This window comes from Notothenia rossii, assembly GCF_949606895.1.
Source record: "Notothenia rossii genome assembly, chromosome: 6".
NCBI lineage: Eukaryota > Metazoa > Chordata > Actinopteri > Perciformes > Nototheniidae > Notothenia > Notothenia rossii.
Genome location: NC_136909.1, coordinates 58,339,962 through 58,358,748, shown reverse-complemented (window position 1 = coordinate 58,358,748; position 18,787 = coordinate 58,339,962). Strand labels below are relative to the sequence as shown.

Sequence of the window (18,787 nt, the reverse complement as noted above, 5' to 3'; positions counted from 1 at the left end):
ATACATTTTCAAAATGCTCAACAGTGCTGCCAAAATTATAAACTGACTGCTCCACAATTTAAAATAAATGCTTTTATATATTTCTATTAGATGTGACTCTTTGGCGTTTCTGTTATTATTAACACTGCTGCTTTAGTTGTTCTGACTGCTAAAATCCGCTGTCATTCCGTGGGGTGGGGGAGCCGGGGGCTCGGATCCTTGTCACCTTTTTCATACCTGATGAGTTTGCATCCCTGTATGCTAAAAAGCCTCAGTCACCTTAATTCATGTAATAAAAAACATCTCAGGTCAGTAACACTCAAAGCTAAATGTGCAATACCATGTTCAGCTATGTTACTATTTATAATGTTATTGTTGTTACATCAGAAGATGTACATATTGAAATGATTTCTTAACTTACAGTAGGCTATTTTTTACAATGTGTGTTGGAAGGATTTATTAAATTACAATGAATATTGTCATTGTTGAAGGCTTTTAGAGAAGGGTGAACTATAAGCCTGAATTACATAACATGTTATACCTAAAAACATAAAAGCCACAATAAATAAATCACAATTATTCTAGTTATTTTTACCTCCCGTATTGCTTTCAACCCACCAGCTTTTATGGTGTTGTTACGTCACTAACTGTAAGCTTGTCACATACAGTCTATGGTCACTCAGAGTAAGTTAATTTAGCTGCTGGAGAAGAAAGATCAGGGGGGGGGAGGGGGGGAGAGAGCTGTGGTTGATGGGCCATTAGTTGTGTAAATACACAGCTGAGAGCTGCCATTTCATTCAGACTGTTTAAAAAACTGTAACAACGGACTATTTTTCTTAGCGGATGCATGTCAATTTAAATCAATACATACAACTATTTTTTAAATCAATAAAAACATTTTCTAAATCCATAAAAGCATTTCAATTAATATTGGGAGTCATGTCGTTACTTTGTTGAGAATGTGGCCATGTAATAAGCGGGATAATTTGCAGCGACTTGTTCCTTATGGGGAAAATAACACCCTTCATCCAGATGAGGATCCCTCCGCTACACTTTGGGATCCTGATCGACCGACGAAGCTCCATTAAAATATACATATTTTTGGTGAATTACTGAGTTTAGGCACGTTAATAACGTTTTAATGAAGTTGAATACAGTATATTCATATGTGTCAGTGATTTCATGTCAATTCGGCGAACATAAACATACATGATCGTGGTGAAGATGATGATTAAATTAGGATTAAAAATCGAGAGCCGGGCTGCATTTCCTCCCGTTCGTTTTTTTTTCGAATAACAAAATTATTTTGTTAAATAACAACATGATGATGTTTTGTAAATGATTACAAATGATAAATGATTCATGTCTCTTATTTAGCACAGTAGTATGATATCCGTGACATATGGATCTTAACACAGTTCCGCTGTACATCCAGCATACTGTATCTCACTTTATTTCACATGAGCTCCAGTGTGGAACCCCACTGCACCCCCTGGTGGATCAATGATCCATTGCAGCTGGCTTCATTATAATTACATTTATCTATCACGGGGGCGGTCTCAAGTCAAGCTGGAGGTTTTCCCTTGAGCGAGGGCAGATCACGTACCAATCACGGCCCTCGCGTTTCAAACTGTCTGAAATTAATCGCTACATCTGTATATACTAATAAAGGGCAGGCTTATCTAAAGCCAGTTGAGTAGCACTTGAAATGTTTGGCTCTATGAAACCTGATGCACTTATATGATTCTGTTTTCTTCAAGGTTGTATCTTCCCGGTCGAATGTACTTATTGTAAGTCGCTTTGGATAAAAGCGTCAGCTAAATGCAATGTAATTTAATGTAATGTTGACAATCATTGATAGGCACCTGTGGGTCTCCTGTCCTTTCTGAAAGTCATAAAGATGACATTAGTACTTTAGATTACTTGTGTCCTCAATTACCATGGGATTACTGAAACCACCATGAATTAAAGAAATGGTAGAAATGTATCAAATCAGAATTTTGAAACCTTCCTTCCCATCCCCTCCCTCTAAATATATCAATAAACATTAGGATGTGATGCTCCTGACTACAATAGAAGTTTAATAAGATAATATTTGTTTTAAAGAATACAAAGCAATAAACAACAACAACAGGCTCAAACCAAGGCAACGTTGACAACTTGAGCGAGCGCAGGCAAAGCTGAGCGCGCACAGGGTGGAGAGGTCGAGCGAGCGAGCGAGGGAGAGAGAGCTCGTGCAGCGGTCTGCTTGCGCACTGAGCAGGAGTTTTATGAGAGAAAATATATTTCTCTGTGCTCAAAAATGTTCAAGTGTGCGCTCAATATCATTTTCTAAGCTCAACATGTTTCATTGCGTGCTCAGGATAGAGGCACAAATATAACGCCATACAAAGACAGATACCACTGAGAGTAGCATAGCACTATAGAGTAATGCAGGATTGAGTGCTAAACCTGGCTATGAGTTAGCATTTTAGCCCTTACTGTTCACTTGTCTGGAAGTCAATGGTTTTATGAATCACATTGGTTATCTGCCTGAAGTTAGGTCTGTGGTCAATACAAGTTTACAAGATTTTCACATTTTGTTCTTCAACATATAGTCAGTAAACACCCCACTGGTAAACGTCGAAAGCTTTTACCTCTCCTCAATGTGACTAAATGAGTCTACTAATCGTCATCACACCCAACATTAGCTGCCTTTAGCTTGGCGTTCTTGGCATCTTGAAGCCATTTAACCGTGATGTAGTTAGTTTATAGCATTGCTTTAGCTATTTACTTTGGTCAATTACATTTAAGCTTATACTTTTATAAAAGTAGCTTTAGATGTTATTTTCTACAATATTCCAAAAATGAAATGGAAAAAATCCCATTGAGCCCTTGCGATGCTAACTTAGGTCGGCCTACGAAAATACCTCATCATTGCACCGCTCTTTTAAAAGACTACTGAGTGTTTTTAGTCTACTGCTAGGTGCCCTGTATTTTGTACATTTTGTACATTACTTTAATGTTTCCTTTAAAACGTTTTCATCGCAATATTCAATATATGTTATCTTTCCTCTAGACGATAAGTCCAACAAAGGGGATTTGAGCTCAGTGAAGAGTCTGCTGGGAGTCCCCGGCTTGTGTTTCGCAGAAGGTTCAAATCTGAAGGAGGTGCGATGCCTCGAAGGCTTGGTATGCGCTCACACTCTGCTCGCTGTCATGGCAGACAGGACTTCACCTGAGCACCAGCTGAACCTGCTCAGGGCCTACACGTTTGTACTTCAAATATGGCAGGTACTGCATCTCAACCACAGCAAGGCTGATTTTCTAATACAAATTATGTTTTAAGTCGAGTATGGAACACCTACTCGTATTGTCTTTTTACTCCAGGTGTCCATCGCTGTGACTTGTGAGCCTTCCAATGAGATAACAAAGAGCCAGACACCACAGCCTCCTCCTTCTGCTGGATCCAAAAAGGTCAAAGACAAGGGCAAGGGCAAAAAAGGCAAAGATGTAAGTCCAAAACAAAATATTTAGAATGTTGTTAAATGTTTAACATACAGTACTAGGAATGTACTTACTGAAGTAACTTGGCTCAAGCCTTTTCGTGTCAACGTCTGGTAAATACCGGCTAAGGGAAACACTGTTTCTTATTAAGTTCAGCATTTAATTCTAGAAATTAAACTGGCAAGTTACCACATAATACCAAATGACACAATGCTGAAAATGTGCATATTATTTTCAAGAAATTGCGGCAGTACAGATATATTTAAAAGGTACCAAAACCTTAATTTATCATACTTCATTTAAAATGCTGACTGAGTAATAACAGCACAATAAACTCTGTTTGTAATCTGTTTACCCAGCCCCCCCCCACAGAGGAAGGACCCAAACCAGTTGTCTTGGATCAGGAGCTTCCCTCCAGCCTGAAGGACTGGGCTCGATTCGTCTGTCCTGACCCGGCCAGGCACATCTTCAGAACCAGCAGTAACCCCCACTGTATCAACACACACAGCTTCACAGCACAGGCAAATATATACACAGGGGTACTATGTACCAACATACATTTAGTCAAGTATTTTGACATTACTGTTATTTACTTTGCATTGTATGCTACATATTTATTCAACTCTAGTACATTTTAGGATAGAAAAAATACAGTTCTTGTGTCTGATGAAATGCCTTTCTCTAACTATTTAACTTTGCTTTATGTCAGACCGTTGACCATCCTGAACTGGCCCCACATGTGTTTGGAAAGAGCATTTTCAGGAAAAATGTTTTTGTCATTCTATCACTTAACTGTTGGCTATATGCTGTAGAATCAAAGCTCAGCTGCCAAAAAGTGCAACTTTGTGTCGACTCAATGTTGCTCTCAGAAGCTGTCGCTTGTTGGTCAATATGAAGTACATTTAAAGTTATATACTATATAGTCTAGATGGAAATAGGGGTCCACGCGCACCCCTCGGAATTTTTTATGCCACCTGATTTTTCTTAATCCTTAAAGTGTCTACTTTCAGAATCCGCCAGGTGCCAAGCTGAAATAATGTCCGAAAGGCTCCATATTTAACCCTTTATTGCACCTAACCCAAAACCGAAACATAAAAATTTGATATAGCAAGAGGCATAACCTTTGAAGTAAACAACATACAGAGACAAATGAATACATTTTTCCATACAATTCTGACCCTAGGAATTGAATGGAATGGTTATTTTTGACATTTGACAACATTTTGACTTTATTTCTGGACAAAAACAGCAAAAAATGCAAAAAATGTGTGTCTGACCAACTACTTTTTTATTTTTCAAACGCATAGAGTGAATATTTGTTGACAAACAGTTTTTTTTCAATCCTCCAAGTGTTTATTTTAAGATTATATTGGGTACCAAGCTGAAATAATGTCCCAAAGGCTAGTTTTAACCCTATATAGCACCTAACCCAAAAATCGAAAAATATAATGTAGAAGAGGAATAACTTTTGAACTAGACAACTTACAGAGCGAAATTAATAAATTTTCCCACACAATTTTGATCCTAGGAATTCAATGGGATGGTTATTGTTGACATTTGACAACATTTTGACTGTATTTCTGGACAAAAACAGCAAGAAATGACAAAACATGTATGTATGACCAACTACCTTTTCATAACATAGGGTGAATATATGTTCACAATCAGTTTTTCTCTAACCCTTTAAATGAAATGAAATGATTAAATAAAATCTTGTTGGGTTTATTTTTAACTCTTTATTGCACCAAAATCAAACATGAAAGATTATGTAAAGTGTGATATAATTACAACTTGAACAACGAATACATTTACCTTTTCATGTCACTACCAACTTGCTGACCTAAACTACTCATCATCCTCATCGTCACTGAAGAGATCTTCTAATTCAATTTCTTCCATCTCCAGCTCTTCATCCTCATGCTCGTACTCTCCATCCACTTCACCCACAGACAAGTTATTGTTGGCGTAATTGGTCACCTTGTCAAGAGCTGCGTGCTCTTCTGACTCTGCTCTCTGAGCCAGTACCTCAACAAGAGAAGGAGGGAGGATGGGTCCAATTGCCCAGACCGGTTGCAACATCTCCTCTTCTCCTGTCTTCTCCCAGCCCATGCCTGGATCATGTGGTTTGGGGCTCTCGATTATTGCCTTGTCTGCTCTCTTATAGAAGGCGACTCTGTAGTTGGCTCGCTGGACATTTGGAATGAGACAGACCTTGGGGGGAGGCAGGCGTTCCAGGTCTACTTTTGACTTAGAGTCCAGGAATTTGTCAGCGCCGACCATCTTTCTCATCATTTTCACCCGTACTGTGTCCGTGCTTGGCCATACATAATGCATGTGAAGCTCTCCATCTCCTCTTGAAGCTCATCAGTGACCATCCAGTCTGCACCAAGCTGCCTGAAAGCTTTGTGGAGTTTAGGAGTCTTCTCCAGCTTCTTCACGGGATTCACCTTGCCTTTGCCTTTAAAAGCACTGGTACAGTCATCCCCAGTAAAGACGTAGAATCCCAGAAGTGTGCTACAGTAGTCAGGGCCCAGTGATTCCAACAGTTCTGTCACATTTATCAGTGTGCAATGTTTGCCAGAGCCGTGGTCAAGGTAGATGGAGAGGTTGATCCTGCTGGCATGGTAGAGGAGGATCATCAGGATGTCTGTGTCAGGTGTCCTCACCACACTGGACTTGTACCCCCATTTGACAGCCTGGTGGAGGTACAGGACAATCCGGCTGTCTGTCTCCTCCTGGTTGGATCGCAGTTCATAGATCTCAGAAATCTGGACCTGTAACAATCAAACAAAGTAAATGAATACTACTACATATTTTAACAAATTAACATTTTAAGTTATGCAGTTTTCGTCGTTTGTATTAAGAGCCCAATTATGGTCTGCAATTGTATGTGTGTGTCACGCTTTTTCTGTCAACGTACTTTTCCATTTGTTGATGTTAGGTCATAAGATCTTCCTTCAACACACACCACTGCTTTCATGCTCTTCTCAATCCGGGATGCTGCCTTATTGCTCCCCCAGACCCTGAGAAGCAGGTCACATAGCTGCTTCTTTTTAAGCTCATTGCCAAGGAATGACTTAAAGTCATAGGGCCTCCGGATGTTTGGACCATCAATTACGCGCTTCTCAGAAGAGCCACGTATGAGCCTCTCCTGGGCTTTGATGGAATCTGGCTGGTAGCAATCTATAGAGAATACAAAATGGTGCTTGGCAACCATTTACATTACATTACATTACTTTGCATTTAGCTGACGCTTTTATCCAAAGCGACTTACAATAAGTGCATTAGACCATTTGGTCCAGGAGCTGCATGCAAATCCCTCCAAAGGTCGGTGGGAGGTTGGACATCATGTGGAAGAGAGCGTTGCCATCCTATATGAAGAGGGCATCATTGGGGTAAGGTACGTCTTCGTCCCTGTCCTGCAGCAGATGGTGAAGGATAGTGGCCTTGTTGGTTTTTAGCAAAATAGCCATCCGGAGAGCCAAGGGCATGAGGAACAGGTGAGAGGGGATACCGCATGAGTTCCTCAAGGTTGATGGGCATCTCCATAATCTGCGACTTAACGAGCAGCTGAAAGGCGAGGTTGCTCTGCTCCTTGTACAAAAAGAGCTGTAATGGAAAATAAGGAAATGAGGAAGGCATAAATACAACAGAGTTTTACGGTTTCATTCCTTTCTGAATAATGTTTTTGTGTAATGAAATATGCAAATGGTATAAGTAAAATCAATATCCACCTTCCCCTGCGCAGATGTAAGTTTGACCCTCTTGCTGCAGTAATCCATTGTCTTGAGCGTAAGTTTCTTGAGGCGATCAAAGAAGTCTTTCCTCTTGGAAATGAAGCGCTCTTGGATGAACTGCTCCTTGGCAGCCCTGCCTGCAGCCTCGGCCCGCAGCACGTCAGCCTCAACCTCTGGATCGATGGGAGCTCCAGATGCGAGGGAGTACAGTCTACTTTTGTCTGGGATTCTCCAGGGGTTTGTGAAGCCATTGATGGCAGAGATAACGCTCTGCACCGCTAATTCAGACTTTTTGATTTGGGCAGGCTCCAGCTCACAATGCTTGCCTGCTTTCGGGCATCTCAGGGTCGTCAATCATGCCACACATCTCAAGAGTAAGCTCATAGAGTTGAGCGCGGGCAGAGGTTGTGCGGCACCATTTCTGGTATGCGCCACAGTTGTTGAAGAGACCTAGTAGACCACCTGCAATGTAGAGAGGGAGAAGTCTGAATTTTAGCGTCACAACCAACATGAACATGGAAATTAAATATAGGTGACTATGTTTGTGTCCACAAACTGACATACCTGAAGTCTTACCAAACCTCATGAATATCTCCTCCATGGTCTTGTCCTCTGCTGCGAGAGCCCTTGGGATCAATGATCGTGCAACAGCTATAGCTCCAAGCTTGATGTAATCAAGAGCAACAGGATGGGAGAGGTCGATATTTGTGAGAAAGGCCTCAAAGCAGGTAAGGTACATTACCTGTAGGAAATTAATGAAAATTAAAGTTTATCACAACAACTACAATAAGCTCCCACTTATTTTTATATTGAGTATTCAGGGAATGAGTGTATAGATTACCTGGCGTAGTTGTGGCCATCGTACGCAAAGAAGAGATCTGCCATGGCGCCGTTGCAGTGATGGAACAGCTCGAAATTGTTGGTTTTCACAGCAAAATCCATCATAAAGAACAGCCTTGCATGATCCATTATGGAGAGCCAGAACATGCCCGTTTTGCCCAGGTGGCCCCTGCGTACCTTGTCTTGGTATTGGAGGTAGTCACCAATCAGCTTGAGCAGTGTGGGATCCTTCAGAGTGGAGTTGAGGCTCTCAAAAGTGCAAGAGTGGATGAGGTTGAAGAGGATCTCATATGGGATGTCTGGTTTCTCCTCCTCTAGAAAAACATTGAACAGCAACCGTTCGAGTGCCTCTGTGACCGCCTTCAGACTGAAGAGAGCCTTGGCATATGACTTCCCGCTCAGGATATTTTTCAGGCAACCACTGTTTGCGAGGCCAGCTTCTATGAGGATCTCAGCGTAGCCAGCTCCAAGACACTTTCGCCCAGTGAGTCTGCCCATATAATTCATGGCTGTGTGGAACTTGCCAATGAGGTTCACATGCTTACTGAATTCCTCCTCGTACTTCCATACTATAGGACAGGCTTTCATGACGACTCCCAGGTCAAACGTGTTGATAGTGTATGGCTGTCCAACCTCCTCAGTTGCTGCCTCGGATCACTTGAGTAGCTCATACACTACTGCGTTGTCTGTAATGGGCTGGTTGATGGGGGTGTAAAAGTCGATGGTAGATTTCCTAGGAGGCACTTTCCCTGTGCTTGAAATAAAACCACCAAATCCAGGCACTTGCTGCTTGCCCTGGCTGCTCAACCATCTGCTGAGGAGGTGGGTGTTGTACTGCAACATTGAGGCATCATATGACACTTGGTTCTCAGCAGGAGGGGTAAAGTTGGCATTCTTGGGGAATTTGGGGCCAACTCTTTTGAATGCCAGCTCTGGCAGCGTCTCGGGAGGCGTGATCTTAAGGCTTCTCAGCTTGGATGACCTGTCCTAGAGAGGAAGGGTCCTTTTCTTGGTGCTCACATGGCTCTCCTTCACTTCTTGAATCATGATTGTTCAGGTTGTCCCACTCGCTGTGAAAAACAGTGTTTCCCTCGCCAGTGATGATTTGAGGGGTCAGGTTGGTGGACATCTCATCAAAAGCCTTGGCCATGGCTGTCTCAAGTTCCATACTGTAGTCATATGTCTCCGAGTGTCCTAGTCGTGAAAGGATAGTTGTGAGCTGTAAAGATAAACAAATGTTTTTTTTTATCAATATCAAATACCTGTATGAAGCATAGTTGAGCAATGACAATGTAGGACCTCATAAGCAATAAGTTATCTGATCACTCACCTGTTTGCTTCGATAGAGGTGCCGAAGTGTGGCACACAGGAGGATGTGCTTTGGGAGTTTCCACTTGCTGTTAGTTGCTGCTCGACACACATCTTGTGTAATCAAATAGACCAGCCTCTGCGTCTTCTCACACTTTTCTTCATCAAGTGTCCCAGTCACCACTGAGCTCAGAAAGTGTACAAGATGCTCTGGGAGCAATTCATCCATTGTCACAGCATCCAGCTCCTTTGCAATTGGGGGCCATGGTAGCTCCTTTGACTCTTTGAATGCCTTTTTAATGTGAGAATTGAGGGTGAGTGCTGCTTCTTGTAGTTGATCAGATGTTCCAAGTTTGTACGCACATTTAACTGCTTCATCTACAGTAATGCTTGAGCTGTATATAAGGTTCAACTCAAGACAACCATGGTGTGGTACCTTTGAGAATGTGAGTTCACGAGATATGTCTTTGTCTCCTTTTAAACGTCTTACCAATTTCTCACTGCGGTATTCAGGATTAGGAAAACCTTCACCTTCCAATGTCTTCCTGTACAAGTTGCACATGGATCTTAGCTGGACGACTTCTTTGTGTTCAACCACCTTCCTAAGAATGTTATCCTTTACTACACAATAGGACTTGTCATGTGCTGCCATTTTCCGGGCCTGCGGGCTGTCAATGTTGTCTGCTGCTTTTTTTCCTCTCTTCCTTCCACGCTCATGGTTTTGGTACTCATTGCTGAAGTTATTTCTGCATATTGGATGATACTGAGCTTCCATAGCAAAGAGGTCCTTGCCCTGCACCTTGCGATAAAGATCCTCTTTCTTCAATTCCTGTGCCCTAGGTTTGATAACTTTCCAGGCTGGTTCTTTGTGTTTCCAACTCTGAAACTTGTTTAGCTCTTCAGTCTACCCCTTGAACTTGGTTGTTGTTTTGTCACAGAAGATACACTGATTTGGGAACAAGAAGGAACACCGAGCCCCTTCAGTTTGACTTGAGAGACATTTGGGATGGCGTAGGGAGTCCTTTATCGATGACGATGATTCACCAGATGTAGAAGCCTTTGACACTTTTAAACGATCCAATTTCCCTGTGAAGGTTTTGTAGCAGTTTTGATGATAGCCAGTTTTATCCAAAGGCAAGCCTTCTAACGCAATGGTATTTGGTCACAAATATCCTTCATGCAGTATGGTGAGGTGGCTGTTTCGCAGAGTCTCATATCACGAACACTGTGTAGATACGATAGCTTCTCGCTTGCCCCCCCCCCCTTGCATTGGCCGAGCATGATAAAATTACCATACTCAGAAGTTGAGACATGTAAAATACATGTTATCGATCTAATCCTCTTTGGAGGCACTTCAGCTGTGTTACAATGTTTCCTTTTTGCCATTGTCAGCAGTTTATGAAGTAATCAGCCTGAATAAAGAAATTAGAAACATTAGATTGCTACCAACACTCTGAGGAGGACCAAATGATGAAGTGTTTCCTTTTTCCTATGGTTAGTATGAGTAATCAAACTGAAAATAAAGAAAAACATTATCTAGCTACTAACTTAGCTAGCTACCAACACTATAGACAAGAATACAATGTTTTTTCCTTTTCCCTATTGTTAGTAGTGAGTAATCAGCCTGAAAATGCTGAAAAACATTAGCTAGCTATCAACTCAGCTAGCTACCAACTTAGCTAGCTACCAATTTAGCTAGCTACCATAACTACTTAGTCAAGATTACAGATGTGATTTCTGTATACCTTTTGTTGAAGAATTACTTGTATATGACTATTAGGTATATCTTAATAATAGTTAATAATAATTATTAATAATACTTACTCAGAAAATCCTTGAGATTGTTCCCAAAGAAAGCAGTGGGAGACTGCCATCTGCAGGTAGCCAGGTACCAGGTAACCAACGGCAACCAACTGTCAACCAACTGCCGAGCCCCGGTCACCAACATCATCAGCTTGGTACCCAATATTATCCAAAAATAAACACTTAAAGTTTTAGAAAAAAAACTGATTGTGAAGGAATATTCACTATGCACTTTAAAAAATGAAAAGGTAGTTGGTCATACACACGTTTGGTCATTTCTTGCTGTTTTTGTCCAGAAATACAGTCAAAATGTTGTCAAATGTCAACAATAACCATCCCATTGAATTCCTAGGATCAAAATTGTGTGGGAAAATTTATTAATTTCGCTCTGTAAGTTGTCTACTTCAAAAGTTATGCCTCTTCTACATTATATTTTCATTTTTCGATTTTTGGGTTAGGTGCTATAAAGGGTTAAAACTAGCCTTTTCGACATTATTTCAGCTTGGTACCCAATATAATCTCAAAATAAACACTTGGAGGATTGAAAAAAAACTGATTGTCAACAAATATTCACTCTATGCGTTTGAAAAAATAAAAAAGTAATTGGTCAGACACACATTTTTTGCATTTGTTGCTGTTTTTGTCCAGAAATACAGTCAAAATCTTTTCAAATGTCAAAAATAACCATCCCATTGAATTCCTAGGGTCAGAATTGTATGGAAAAATGTATTCATTTGTCTCTGTATGTTGTTTACTTCAAAGGTTATGCTTCTTGCTACATCAAATTTTAATGTTTCGGTTTTGGGTTAGGTGCAATAAAGGGTTCAAAATGGAGCCTTTCGGACATTATTTCAGCTTGGCACCTGGCAGATTCTGAAAGTAGACACTTTAAGGATTAAGAAAAATCAGGTGGCATAAAAAATTCCGAGGGGTGCGCGTGGACCCCTATTTCCATCTAGACTAATAGTGTATTTAAACTAAGTACGGTAATCAGAATATATTAATTTGAAAAGTAGTTGAAACCGCTGTATTTAAATTGAATTAATGTTTGTATCAAATATCCAAGCTGTTCATATGACGAGGGTACTCGTGTTCTGAAATAACATAGTAAACTAGAGAATGCAATTCCTGAAGAAATTTCTAGTGGGAATACTTTATGCTGAAAATCTGACGCTAAAGTGCTATGCTGAAATGTAATGTGTAAGAAGAAAGCTAATAATTTAGATTTAAATATATATACATGAACAGTGGGGGCTTGAATGTGTGATGAGCAGTGTTGGGCAAGTTACTTTAAACATTTTTTAACTAGTAACAGTTATAGTTACTGCTATCAAAAAGTAACTAGTTACTTTATTAGTTACTAAATGATAAAAGTAACTAGTAACAAGTTACTTTACTTTACTTTAAAAATAATAACCATAACAATACAAGTTGTTGTGTTGTTCTGTGGCACAGTAAGAGAAAAGACAACTCCCCATAATTGTAGCAATTATCATTATGAAATGTAGTGGAACAATAAAACACAAAATATATGTTCAGACATTTTGACAGGCATCTTTATTGTAGCCTCAACGATCAAGTTCTAAATAGTGCACTTGTAGTGCACTATGAAATAAAAACAACTACACTCTTTTGGCAGTGTACACATTAACAACAACTACACTATTTTGGCAGTGTAACAATTAAACAATAACTACACTCTTTTGGCAGTAACAATTAAATAAACAATAAACTGTAAGACTGACACTGAAGACAAACTATTTTCAGCCTCACAAAAACAAACTAACAGTGAAATAATTTACCTCACATCTGGCCATTTAGCAAAATGCAAATGCGCTGCTGCTCTCGCTGATAATTGCATCTGCCATTGTGTGTGTGTGTGTGTGTGTGTGTGTGTGTGTGTGTGTGTGTGTGTGTGTGTGTGTGTGTGTGTGTGTGTGTGTGTGTGTGTGTGTGTGTGTGTGTGTGTGTGTGTGTGTGTGTGTGTGTGTGTGTGTGTGTGTGTGTGTGTGTGTGTGTGTGTGTGTGTGTGTGTGTGTGTGTGTGTGTGTGTGTGTGTGTGTGTGTGTGTGTGTGTGTGTGTGTGTGTGTGTGCGCGCGCGTGCGTGTGTGTGTGTGTGTGTATTTTCCCCATAAGGCAAGACCCGCCCAACTCTGTCTCTGATTGGCTTACCCTGAAATGTTACCCCGTGTTAACCAATCATCACTCCTCTCTGGTCACTTTCACTTTTCCATGGTACTGTGAGAGGACATAACTGTATTCGCCTGCAAGTTACATCCGCAGGGATTTTCAGTTCAGTTGGATAACATAATGTAACGCACCCATTTAAATCACAGTAACTATAATGGCGTTACTGAATGGGAATAGGTAACTAGTAACGTTATTAGTTACACCCCATAATACGCTTAGATGCGTTGATGGCTGCATGGTTACCAAACCTGTGAAGTTTTGGGGCGTTTCGAGCAGTTTCACTGAAGTTATGAGAAAGCCATGTTTCATGGCGAGCATTGTGTTGCCATGAGAACGACATTTGAAGAAATCTCAAAAGTGTCCCGTAGAGGTCTTCACGGCTGGACTGTTGGCACACATGTGACATTTGAGCAGTTTTTGAACATTTTCATAGGAGTTATGGCGGCATCACGTTTTATGGCGAGGGATGCGTTTCCGTGGAAACGGCATATGGTGAGATCTGAGATTTGGCGTAGAGCTGTTGAGGCATGGACCGGTGATATACAAGTGAAGATTGGGGACGATTGGACCGTGTCGATTGGACTTACAGCCACATTGTGTTTCATGGCGAGTGGTCTGTCACCATGGGAACGGCATTTGATGACACCCATACTACGCTTAGATGCGTTGATGGCTGCATCGTTACCAAACCTGTGAAGTTTTGGGCTGTTTGGAGTATTTTCACTGAAGTTATGAGAAAACCGTGTTTTATTACATTACTCTCTATCTTCTCTTGATCGCCCTCTCTCTCTTCTCTCTCTCTCTTCGGCATATGATGATGACACCCCATAATTGACGTAGAGCTGTTGAGGGCAGGACCATTAACCAGTATCTGAAGCCTGCTGCTCTGAGCACGTCAGTTGGAGTGATGACATCATCATGTTCCATGACACAGGTGTTTATATTTCGGCTAACGAGGTGTCCAGAGATCAAAGGTTTCCATTGTTCTGAATGAGAGATAAACCTCTTACATGTGAACGTTTTGTGGAAGAACCGTAACAGATATCTATGACATTTCAAAACGTGAAGCATGTCAAGGAAGTTGAGTATCTGAAGTATAATTTTTGTGTACTTTCGGTTTAATAATGTGGCCTTTTTGGCAGTTTAACTAAAGGTGTGCGGCTGCTGCCGTGAGGAAATATCTGCCTGAAATCACAATGGGCTTTAATGGAGGCATGTTGAAAGTTTTAGTCACTTTATGCCCTCAAGAGGCATTTTGTTTAATTATTTTTGTTTAATTATTTTTTGCTTAATTATTTGTCATTTTTCAAGCTACGAGATGTTTTCCTACGTTTGTCATGATAAATTATTTCTCAGGAATGTAGGGTTTGGGAATTATGGCAGTTTAAAAAAAATATATGAAGGCAAATTTCAAGATTTTCTACCCTCTAGCTGTGACATCACGCACTCTAGTTTAGTGGGAATGCTGTTAACAGCATTCCAACTTACTGTTCTTCTACGCACGAAAAGTTTATTATTCCGCCGACTTATTTTTCCACGCTTCTTCTCCCGCATTGAACATCGCAGAAATTCCGTTCAAACATCAAAACGTTCAGCTCGGTCGGGAATCGATGGCTATTACTTTTCTCATTCATAACTTTCATAATTCCAGAGATACATCCCATAATTCATCACATTTTTAACATTTGAACTTTAACATTGCGCAACTCGTTAAGGCAGAGTTTGAAATTTGCCTTCATATATTTTTTTTAAACTGCCATAACTCCCAAACCCTACATTCCTGAGACATCATTTTTCATGACAAACGTAGGAAAACATCCCGTAACTTGAAAAATGACAAATAATTAAACAAAATGCTTTTTGAGGGCATGAAGTGACAAAATCGTTCAACATTCCCCTCATTAAAGCCCATTGTAATTTAGTGGGAATGCTGTTATCAGCATTCCAACTAACTGTTATTCTACGCACGAAAAGTTTATTATTCCGCCGACTTATTTTGCCGCGCTTCTCCTCCCGCATTGAACATCGCAGAAACTCCGTTCGAACATCAAAACGTTCAGCTCTGTCGGGTATCGATGGCTATTACTTTTATCATTCATAACTTTCATAATTCCAGAGATACATCCCATAATACATCACATTTTTTACATTGAAGTCAATGGAGAAATTCTTCAACTTCAACAAATCTTCATGCAACTTCAACTGCTAACTGTTCATTCATACTTTCACTCAGAAACCTCATTCTAACTTTAAAATGTTACACATCTTTCTGACATTGTTCATGTAACACAACTTTTAAATCGGATTCTTACTTTTTGAGATATTAAACATTGTTCAGACCTTGTTTTAGAGGTTGTCTTTACATTTTAACATTAACTAGAGTGTGTGATGTCACAGCTAGAGTGGAGGACAGCTTGAAATTCGCATTCATATATATTTTTTAAACTGCCACAATTCCCAAACCCTACATTCCTGAGACATAATTTATCATGACAAACGTAGGAAAACATCTCTTAGCTTGAAAAATGACAAATAATTAAGCAAAAATAATTAAACAAAGTGCCTCTTGAGGGCATGAAGTGACAAAAACGTTCAACATTCCTCCATTAAACCCCATTGTAATTTCAGGCAGATATTTCCTCACGGCAGCAGCCGCACACCTTTAGTTAAACTGCCAAAAAGGCCACATTATTAACCCGAAACTACTCAAAAATTACACTTCAGATGCTCAACTTCCTTGACATGCTTCACGTTTTGAAATTTCACAGATATCTGTTACGGTTCTTCCACAAAACGCTCACATGTAAGAGGTTCATCTCTCATTCAGAACAATGAAGTCTTTGAAGTCTAGGCACCTCGTTAGCTCAACTATAAACACCTGTGCAATGGAACACGATGATGTCATCACTCCAACTGACATGCTCAGAGCAGCAGACTTCAGATAGCAGTGTGCAAACAGTCCAGCCGTGAGGACATCTACAGGACAGTTTTGAGATTTCTTCAAATGCCGTTGCAATGGCAACACAATGCTCGACTTGAAACACGGTTTTCTCATAACTTCAGTGAAAATACTCCAAACAGCCCAGAACTTTGGTAACGATGCAGCCATCAACGCATCTAAGCGTAGTATGGGGTGTCATCAGATGCCGTTGCCATGGCGACGACCACTCACTATGAAACACGATGTGGCTGTAAGTCCCATCGACATGGTCCAATCGTCCCCCAATCTTCACTTGTATATCACCGGTCCATGCCTCAACAGCTCTACGCCAAATCTGAGATCTCACCATATGCCGTTTCCATGGAAACGCATCCCTCGCCATAAAACATGATGTCGCTATAAGTCAATTGGACACGGTCCAATCGTCTAGTTAGTTCAGAAGTTTGCGGTTCAAATATTCTGCTGCTATTCCAAGCCTTTTCACTTTCTTTTCTTCTCTCATCACACATTCAAGCCCCCAGAGTGGTATGTATCATTTCAATCTAAATTATTCACTTTTTTTCTTACACATTACATTTCAACAGTTTGGCGTCAGATTTTCAGCATAAAGCATTCCTACTAGCAATTTCTTCAGGAATTGCATTCTCTAGTTAATGTTAAAATCTGAAGAAAACCTCTATAACAAGGCCTGAACAATGTTTAATATCTCTAAAAGTAAGAATTAGATTTAAAAGTTGTTTTACACGAATAATGTCAGAAAGATGTGTAACATTTTGGAATGAGGTTTCTGAGTGAAAGTATGAATGAACAGTTAGCAGTTGAAGTTGCATGAAGATTTTTCAAGTCTGAAGAGTTTCTCCATTGACTTCAATGTTAAAAATGTGATGTATTATGGGATGTATCTCTGGAATTATGAAAGTTATGAATGAGAAAAGTAATAGCCATCGATTTCCCGACCGAGCTGAACGTTTTGATTTTTAAACGTAGTTTCTGCGATGTTTAATGCGGGAGGAGAAGCACGGCAAAATACCGGCGGATTAATACACTTTTTGTGCGTAGCATAACATATACGTAAATATAAATAAGATGGTCATCTCAATGAAAAATCAATTAAGAGAAAATCAATTATATTTATAAATCATGCATAGTGATTGATTGGAGCCCGACAGAGATGATAACTTTAAACTGTATGGTGGTTCATCCAAGTACAAAAACTATTTTTCATTAATAAATGTATTTTTCGCTTTGTGTTTTTGGCTGTTGACTCAGAGCCTGTTTTATCTGAACCTGCTGGAGAAAGAGCTTCACTCCCTCTCGCTAGACCACCTGACTCTACCCATAATGCATCTGGCTGAGACCATTGCTCATGACCTTTTGAATAGGAGGAGCCTCTCCGACCTGTACAGACTTAGGTAAGGAAACGGATAAGTTAAACAGGAAGCTACACAGATGCAATGTGGGTAATCTAGATGGCATGCATTCAACCAGGAGGGATAATGCATGCTGGTCCTGTGGCATCAGTTTGTATCATTTTTTCTTACCTTTACATATAGTGTTTTAAAATGTCACCGAATTGCAATGCTAAATCAGGGGAGTACTTGTTGGATATTTAATAGAGGTGTGAACAGTACTGATAACTCTGTCAACAATTCAGGCTTAAACTGTTTAAATTGTGTGCCGCTGCAAGATAATGAAACTCAGCTGTAAAACTGCTGGTTTATTTCAACAGCCAAAGCAAGATACACCCAGAAGATTTGAGAACTGAATGCATTAATAACCTTCAGATATTAAATGAATACATCATTCAATGATGTTGTTCCTCTGTGTGTCCTGTTGCCTTTCTTCTGTATTAGAATTGTGAGGACCTGCAGTCAGCTTGGTTTGGAGACACTGTCACCATATCAGGAGAAGCTCCCGAATCTGAGCAGAATCCAAGAGCAAGAACAGATGGGGTATGTGGACTCAGCAATAAAGACTTCCTGTTTGCATGTTTTGCTTTAATGACCTGTGATATTATGTTCATGATTCTAGGTGCCACAAAGCCATTGCTTCCTCACAGGAGAGGAGAGGCCTTCACACGGCTTACAATCAGGTCCGTCTGCCTTAAAATACATATATATTGGTTATAGAAAAGACTGGCAAGTCAGCAAGCAGCGACTTAAATTGATAGAGGAAATGTACTATACTTTAATTAGTACTTACAGTATATAATGTAACACTGAGCGATAATATTTGTATTCATACATTTGACTACTGTCAAATGACTTGCATCATAACATTGCAATGTCGACACTACGTTTTGTGAGATGAAATCATAATGGTTTTATTATAATAATTAATTAATTAATGATCGACTTAACGTATACAGCACATCTCCTGCACAGAAAGCAGCAAACAACTGTTTAAATCAAAGCAATACACAAGAAGAAAGGAAGAAAATAAGTGTGTCTACTATAAACAAGTTAGAGAAAATAAATAACAGCAAGATGTTGGTTATTGGTA

At 40.1% G+C, this 18,787-nt stretch overlaps 1 protein-coding gene across 11 annotated transcripts in view; it reads left to right on the top strand.

Moving 5' to 3' along the window:
- cfap46 (cilia and flagella associated protein 46) overlaps positions 1-18,787 on the top strand; it is a 150,784-nt gene that overhangs the window by 81,526 nt on the left and 50,471 nt on the right. For all 11 annotated transcript variants that reach the window (XR_013809895.1, XR_013809896.1, XM_079690984.1 and 8 more), the window contains 6 exons: positions 3,038-3,252; positions 3,349-3,471; positions 3,825-3,986; positions 17,555-17,697; positions 18,139-18,237; positions 18,317-18,377. Coding sequence is in view for 9 of the 11 variants with exons in the window: in XM_079690984.1 (XP_079547110.1) it covers positions 3,038-3,252; positions 3,349-3,471; positions 3,825-3,986; positions 17,555-17,697; positions 18,139-18,237; positions 18,317-18,377 (803 nt within the window). In the remaining 2 variants the exon portion in view is untranslated. The remainder of the gene's footprint in view (positions 1-3,037; positions 3,253-3,348; positions 3,472-3,824; positions 3,987-17,554; positions 17,698-18,138; positions 18,238-18,316; positions 18,378-18,787) is intronic.